Source organism: Vanacampus margaritifer, chromosome 6 (genome assembly GCF_051991255.1).
Source record: "Vanacampus margaritifer isolate UIUO_Vmar chromosome 6, RoL_Vmar_1.0, whole genome shotgun sequence".
Lineage (NCBI taxonomy): Eukaryota > Metazoa > Chordata > Actinopteri > Syngnathiformes > Syngnathidae > Vanacampus > Vanacampus margaritifer.
Window position 1 is genome coordinate 17,703,986 of NC_135437.1, and position 8,623 is coordinate 17,712,608.

The 8,623-nt window shown below is 40.6% G+C and overlaps 1 protein-coding gene and 1 non-coding gene across 3 annotated transcripts in view; both read right to left on the reverse strand.

Annotated features, from left to right (window-relative positions):
- frmd5a (FERM domain containing 5a) overlaps positions 1-7,918 on the reverse strand; it is a 66,351-nt gene extending 58,433 nt beyond the window's left edge. For both annotated transcript variants that reach the window (XM_077568302.1, XM_077568301.1), the window contains exon 1: positions 7,581-7,918. In XM_077568302.1, coding sequence (XP_077424428.1) covers positions 7,581-7,682 — 102 coding nt within the window. In that variant the 5' untranslated portion in view covers positions 7,683-7,918. The remainder of the gene's footprint in view (positions 1-7,580) is intronic.
- A 570-nt stretch (positions 7,919-8,488) lies between these two features.
- Positions 8,489-8,560, reverse strand: trnah-gug (transfer RNA histidin (anticodon GUG)). Its single transcript has one exon. It is a non-coding gene; the product is annotated as a tRNA-His (tRNA).
- Between the last annotated feature and the right edge of the window lie 63 nt (positions 8,561-8,623).

Below are 8,623 nucleotides of genomic sequence, written 5' to 3' on the forward strand. Positions count from 1 at the left end.
TACCACTATCAAATGTATGTGTCCAAGGCCAAGTATAGAAGGAAGGTACACAAACTAATCTGTGTCTGTGAATAGGAAGAGGCCATACTTGAAAACCCAACAGGAGGAAGAGCCCACAAAGCATACAGAAGAGACAACAGCTTACGGATGAAAAGAAAAGAGGGCTGCGAGAAGGCGGGGCTAGAATCATTAGCTCCAAACACCCTGCAGTGAGGCAGAACCACGGGATGATACAGGCTGAGTGTGATGGAGGTAACCCGTGGCGCAGATGAGGTCGGGATGACAGGATGAAATAACAGGAGGACAAAAAGGGGGGGGGGGGGTAAAAAAAAACAAAAAAACATTTCAGGGACAAACGAGAAGAAACTTACATTAAAGTTGAATTCAGGACTGTATTTTTGAATGAATCTAGTATATACCGCTCTCAGACTACGTCGCTGCTGTTGATTCAGTCTCAAGTAGCCTGAGATATTAGTTGTGGGAAGCTTAGCTAAATCTACGAGTACCTCCACCACGTCACAACGCCCATCCAACCTCTCTCAACTGGATGCATTTTGCAAGGAAGAGTGGTAAAAATTCCCCCAAAGTAGATGCGAAAGACTGATAAATCACTAAAGAAAGTGTTTGGATGAAGTTATCATTGCAAAAGGAGGTGCAATGTCTGATTAAGTGAGAGGTTAACATACTTTCGCACCCATGAAATCTGAGTTTTTCTTAAATCAACAACTTTTGCTCAATAATGAATGACAATATTATCATTCTTTTTGTTTAAATCCATTATTTTCTGTCAGCATTGTAGATTGGGGTATGACTAAACATGTAATAAAGTTATTTTAATATTTTATACGGGAATTAAGTTTTGCACTCTTTTCCAAATGACAAATGATCGGAAGTGCACTGAATTTCCTGATAAGCGTGCTATGTTTTTTGTTTTTATTGGCCATAGCCCAAAAGCCAGGTCTTGTAAAGATCAAGACCCTCATTAGTAGAATAGCTACCACAGAGACGTTACTCTGTTTGGGAGGCTTAATAATCAGGCTTGCCGGCGGAACATAAACCAAGGCCCATTTCTGTTCCAGACAACACAACACAATGGGGGACTCAGCAGACTGACAGGCTGCGTCCCTGTTTTCCATTCTCAAAGAGACACTAGGGAATAGGAGAAGACCACTTATTCTAACTACAAAGGCGCTGATGACATTAGAGAGAGAACCCAGAATGCCTTCAATAGAACATATAACAGAAAATGTGAGTGTTTTTTTTTTTTTATATTATTGCTTGTACAGTGGTGCCTTGAGATAAGACCTTAATTTGTTCTTTGACAATGCTCACAACTAAAATCATCTTTCTCCATATGAATGAATGGAAATGCCATTAATCTGTTACTTTCCTACTGAATCTGTGTTGCTAGATGCTAATTGTTATTCCCAATTTATCCCATTGAAATATCAAAGCTATTTGAGGGATAGCACAGAAACACAATGGTGAGGATTGTGGGCCAACCTTGACATCTTGCAAAAAAACTATTTTATCAAAAAGACATGCAACTGCAAGCGGCTAATCCCACATACTGTCGCAAACTGTCAAAAAACAAAAAAGATTGGCGTGGGCTGCGTGTCAGAGCTTCTCAGCCAAGCTCGGCTAGACGCAACAGTGATGTAATGCTTAATTGCAACGAACCATGTGCCACGGGTTCAGCCAATCGCGATGCTGCTAAATGCAAATGACGTTCTCCCGAGGTCATAAAACATTCACCATTGTCACACATTTGACTCATTCATGCTATGAAGCATAGCAACAGCGTAGCAGCTGAACTAACACGTTCTTTACAAACCTGACAATCATTCTAGTAGTAATCATGGTATGGGACTTAGTGACAATGAGGAAGGGTTTTGAATCAAATGTGATATTGTCACCCTCCTAAAATAATGGCCTAAATCGTATTTTGAGGAGATTTTTTTTGGGGGGGTGGGGCCTTAGAGGGGAAGTCAACCCCCAAAAAATGTCTTTAGTGCATTAGTGGAATAAAAGTTAAGCAGCAAAATACAGCTGTTTTTATCTATATCAGAAGGCGGCCATTTTGACACTTGCTGTCGATAGAAGATGACATCACAGTTGCTCAGGTCTCAGGTAACAAACAATCGCAGCTCAGCTTCAGAAAACAGCCACGCTGCGATTGGTTGTTGCCTGAGCCCTGAGCAACTGTGATGTCACCTTCAGTCGACAGCAAGTGGCAAAATGGCCGCCCACTGAGATGGATGAAAACGGCTGGATTTTGCTGCATAACTCATATTCAATAAATGTAATGTCATGTTTAGACTAGGGAGGTCAGGTCACATATAACATATTATTGTCTTGTATCTTGACTTCCCCTTTAAACACCTCTGCTAAAACTTGTATGACAATTAATAATCTTACTTGTTATTTAAATCATTAAACGTACAGTTTAAATAAAGGTTTAATGATGCTAAGAGTTTGAACTCTGGAGCATATTATTCCAAATGTAACTGATTTCAATGGAAAATAGTGTTACATTTTCTGTGAGAGCTAACAGGCCATTTGTCAGAACTCTTGGAGGGCAATCCTGACCAGTGAGCAATCTTACATTGAGTTTGGGTAACTGTGGAGTCACCGTAGCAACAGTTGAGATGCTGGCACTGCGCTTCAAAGTAAAACACTTCTCGATTCACGCAGGCTCCAATCCCTCACCACTTCAACAGAGAGACTCCAAGATGGCAGCAGACTACAGGAAATGTTGGACTGTGTTATCAGTTCACAAATTGTTCTTCACCGCAGTAGTGACAGCCCTGCTTAAGCGTTTCATTTTCACATTAGTAATATTCTGACGGTTGTGGTTTATTTGAATAAAACGTGTTAGGAAAACATGGTCAATCACAGGGTTCATTGTGTGTAAACTATAATTAACTCTTGATTAGAGTGGGCCGGAACACAGCAGACAGCCATTCATTAAATCTGGAATTAATCAGAACCGTCACCAAATAATGCCCAGTGGCTTTCTTAAGCCTAAAAATTGTGTGAGAAGCAAAAATGTATGTGTTTTGTTATCACACTTCTACAGTATAAGTAACTGGAGAAACATTTCAAATGGGGGGGGTGGGGGGGTGAGAACAAGTAAACTGCCAGCAAGATTCAGAGACTGTGTATAGAAAGGCCTCTCCAAAGTCAACCAATCCTCTCAAAGATTTTATCCCGTGTCTGTGGCGACCGCCTTTCCCACTTTCTTTGTGAATCTTCTTCCCACACCAATTTCAGAAAAGGGTTTGAACTGTTCTAGTGCAGGCACAGACGCTTTAAGACCAACAGTAAAACCCTTTTGAGGCTTGCCATTGGATACCAACTGTGAGATGTCGCTAGAACAATTATTGGCAAACTTGGGATTAACTACAGAAGAAACACACGGCGCTACACTATAATATTGGAGCTCTGCGTTTTGCACAGGAGCATCTAAATGTCATTTTCATGTATTTCTGACCTAACAAAAAGTCTCAATCTGACTCCATGCTGTAACACTGCATTAAAATCACAGTAGAAGAGGCCTAAGGACAAAAATAAGGTTCCGGGCTCATCTGTCAAGCTGCATCCGGATGACAGCTGCAACTAAAGGATTTGTGGAATGATGAGATCTCACTTTTGCCTTTCATTAAAGGTGACGTTGTTCTTGTTGTTCTTTACAAATTACAATGATTTGTTGTATGTCTAAACGCGACATTCTGATTAATATTGTGTTTATGGAATATGAGTTAAGTAGCAAAATCCACCAATTTGTATCCATTTCAGGGGGAGGCCAAAAAAACATCACAGTTGATCAAGGTTCAGGTAACGACCAATCATGGCTCTCCTGTTTTCTGAAGCTGAGCTGTGATTGGTTGTTACCTGAGCCCAGAGCAACTGTGACGTCATTTTCAGTCAAAAGCAAGTGGCAAAATGGCTGCCCCTTGAAATGGATAGAAAACTGTGGATTTTGCTACATATTGCTAACAAACACAATATTAATCAGAATACTGTGTTTAAAAGAAGATTTTTGTGTTGATTAGCTAAATTTAATTATTGCACAATAGCTGCTTCTTTTAAATGCCTTTTGACGCCTACAGTGCTTTCTGTGCTTTCATTTTCTGTGGAAGATTGTTATGTTTATAAGGTGATAGCAGTTTGCACGGAGGAGACGAACGTATAACTGAATGTGGGGCATCAGATCAGTGAGAGTGTGCATCTCAATGAAACATGATCAGACGTTGAAAAACGTATTGTGACCTAATTGTTTTCCTATATCACTTAACTCATTCACTGTCATTGACGGCTATAGACATCAAAAATTTATTTGAACTATTTCTATTAGTTTTAAAAAAAATCCACTTTTGCTAACCAGAGTATGAAAACCTAGAATTTTTTTTTGTAATTTTAGAACAGATATCAAATTTGTGATTAATCGTTAGTTAACTAGTGAAGTCATGTGATTAATTACAATGTAAAAAATGAATCGCCTGACGGGCCTAATTTAAAAAATAAAATAAAATAAAATAAAAATAAGGGGCGTTTAATCGTAATTAATCACATGATAATTTTATATCTGTTATTAATGTACAATAAAAAAACAGGTTTTCATAAAAAATACAATGAAATGAAAAATTGTTAAACTAATAGAAATAATTCACATGAACTTTTGACGTCTATAGTCGTCAATGGCAGTGAATGGGTTAATGGTAAACCTGTTAATTTTGATGTTATAGTATCCAATAGTATTTCATATTGTAAAATCAATACCACTCTGAGAGTGTTCATTACAATTGATTAGCATTACTGTATCTCTGCAAATGTTTGTATTGGAGGCTATTCAACTGCTGGCGCACCTCATGTCATAGTCAGTGAGTATATGACCAAAATAGTTCAAAAGACACGGAAGACACAAGCGAAAAGGCCTTCGCTTGGAAATAGCCTCTTGAGATATCCTAGGTGGAAAACTTCAGTTTTGAACACAGCCCTTCACTTAGCAGCCGCTTTGAGCTGAAGAGCCCCAGCAAGAGCTTTCTCCTCTTTCACTCCACTCCCATCCTTTCTTAATGCACGTTGACGTCAGCCGGCCTGACCACGCGACTCTGCTGCAAACAGAAAGAACACCTGCTGGCCTCAGTGTCCGTCTCTGGCAGTGCACAAAAACAGGTCTGCTCACAACACCGACGCCCCAGCCACCATCTTACAGTATCTGTTTCGCACCTTCTCATGGGACAAAAAAAAAGGAGCCTGTTGATGACAATGGATATCAAAGTAGCAAGAATCTGGAAGGTCTTATGAATGTTTCATTGTTCTACAAGGCAGGTTAATGTTGTCTTGGCAATGCTTTAATGTGTCTAGTCAGCAAAGTCTCTGGGGATGTCTTTTTACACCTCTTTTAATCCTTAACTGCAGCATCCACCGAGAGGAAGAAATTGTTTTGTAGTTGATGTGACAGCTTCTTTTTCACCTACTCGGGAGAATGCGAGTCTGAACAAAAAAAGTGTGATTTTTGGATGGGCAGTAGCTACAAAAAGGCGTTGCCAGCAGTCCTCTTATTCTCTTTACAGGTGTGTGACTTAAATTAAAGTAGCTTATTCATCACATTGAGGGGAATGCTATGGATATGGAAATGGAATACCTTGTATGTATTATTAACGATCCCGTCTACGTCAGAATCAGCCGTAACAGACAAAAGAATACCTTGAGCATCATGTTAGCTGAGCTGTTTCTAATCTTTTTTTCTTCTGCCTTTTAATGGACAATCTACACCACAAGTACCATCACTTTTGGACACCAGGTGTTAAACGTTGGTACATTTCCCATGGTCAGAAAACCCAGGCATGTTTCCAAAATAGGCAGCACTGTGACAACTTATTGTAGCCCTAATGGTATTGAGGTTTTGCAAGATAATAAAAGTGATACAAGGCTACTGTTATAATAATAATAATAATAATAATAATAATAATAATAATAATAATAATAATAATAATAATAATAATAATAATTGGACACCAGTGTAACTGTCAGTACAAGGACCCAAAAATACAAAATAAAAAGTCAAGTGTACAAAGGTAGGATACTAAACTGTCAGAAATAGGTCAATGATAGAATTCCCTCAGTGTACGTTCTGTACTTGTACCCCACAGGCCATTTCATCGTCCAAAAAGGTATGAGCATCTTCTTCACTCGCACAGGCAAATTCACTGGTCCGTGTTTACTGTATCTATAAAACATTCAAGACCCTATCCTATTTCCGCCCTCTGCTCACCGCGCATACCATACAGTTTTACTAACCTCTTTGTCCGCACTACTTTTGGGATGGATTTTATTTTCAATTTTCTGCCCTGAATGACTAGAACATTCGACAACAAGTAATAAAACGCATCATGGACGTTTGTACGAAAATGATTGATTGCAAAGATAATATTGTACACTGTACATCATCATTACACATTTTAGCCAGTTCTGTACCTTTTATTCAATGAATATATATACATATTTTTTTGTGATCTGTTCTCAATTGCCTCACCTGGATAAAAAAAAAAAAGTGTCAAGTCAACAAAACAATACTTTTGAGGGTACCACCCCATTGTTATAGAGGGTTTAGATAACTGGTGTGGTCAAAAGCACTTTCCAGTTATTGTCATGATCAAAACTGACAATAATGTAACAGGGTACAAAAACATACCCAGTAGGACATTTTACAGCTTCAAAACAGTACATGCATTGTATACACCAGAGAGACAATTAATACAATGCATTCCCAAAAAGTACAGTACAGTGATGTTTGTGGGGTGCATTAAACTGGTTCTGTTGTATACTTCGAAATTATACATTCAAGTTATTGTTATTATCGAACCAAGAGTTATGAAGAAACCCAGACAGCTGTACTCGAAACTCTTAAACAGATATCAGAAAGCTACAAACACGTCCCACGTGACAAGCCACTGGCATACTGTCCTCATCTTGTGCCTCAAAATTCAATTGCCGTTGCCTTAAGCCATGATAAAAGCCGACACTAGCATATCCCATAAGACGTATCATTAGACTCACACGAACTAGGAGTCAAGTGTCAAAGGTACAAATGTAGGTTACTGCACTGTTAGAAATAGATCTACAGTGGGAGTCCCTCAGGGTATATTCTACAGTATTGCTTATGCACCTCTGAGGGATTTCACTAGTCCAAAATGCCAATTGCCAATGTAAAAGCTGACGCTAACATAAACTACAAAGGCAAATTGTTGGGTTCACTTCAGACAATCTGTGTGAGTGTCAAGGGTACACAGCAGGGGGATACTGTCCCACATTGTAGAGCTACAAAGAAGATCTTTTTTTTCTACACCATCTCAGAGCTGACAGTAAATCTTGCCTGTAGCTGATGTGTTTTGACGATAGTGGGTCACGGGGGGTAAACGCATCACCCGAAATTAGCGTTAGGTTGTCTGAAATGACAAAACCGAGAGCACACTTGGGGTCAGCTTCTCGCCAGAGAGCAGCAGAGGAGGCATGCGAGGTAGAATGCCACTCAGCTCGAACACAATCGCACAATGGCCCGACAGGTGGCTCACCTGAATGGTGCACGTATATTCCGAATCGTCCAGCAGCCGGACGGTGCAGCTGTATTCCCGCTCGAGATTCCTGACGCTGCCACTCACGAATCGGCTCAACATCTTCGCTGTGCGTCTGAGCCGGGAACAATAAAGTCAGCACAAACAGCGGCGTTCAAGTGAACGTCACAACGACCACACTCCCGGGTCCCCTAAACGGCCCGCAGCCGCGTGTCGAGTCGCGTAGCTTTGCACCATCGCGGTCCCGACAGGTTGGCGTTACGTCGTGCGGTGGTAAGGTAGGAACAATCCCAGGATGCCTGCATCCACACGCAGTGACGCTCTGCTGTGTGCGTCTGAAGTCGGATTCCCCCCCCCCCCCCCCCCCCCCCCCACAACCTCTCCATTCACATTCACTGCTGCCACTTGAGCGAGGGGGCGGGCCCCAAAGAAATCTGACGTCAAAGTGAACCAACCGGAGAGTGAAGCGTTTTTCTCCTCCACTTTAATGTTCACATTTGGTTCCCGCTTACCTCCCATTCCAGAGATTTCCACAAGTGTGCTCATTTTTGGTGCGACCAACCCTGGCTGCATAAGAGCCCACATTCAATATTCAGATTTCTAGCTCATGCTAATTCATGGTATTAAAACATGGCTGGTTGAATTTAAGTTCGACATGTCAATTTAAATATTGTTTTCTATATTTTATCTCCGCGTCAACTCATGAAGACAATTTTATGTGGTACACTGCCCCCTGCAGGATAGATGACGTCACTACATTACAAAAACCCATTTGCTCCCTTCATTTTTTATTTATTTATGTTTTTACGCAGCGGCCACGAAGCATTAAGAGCTTTGTCAAAAATATTAATCTTGAGTCTATAAAATAGACAACTATTCGAACGACTAAAACCAAAAGCAATCCCGACTGCCGTGACCCGGATTCGAACCGGGGTTGCTGCGGCCACAACGCAGAGTACTAACCACTATACGATCACGGCGAGCTAACCGGGACTGATTATAAGACGCCCAACGATAAGTTTATATCCTTTTGCCGGTTGTCT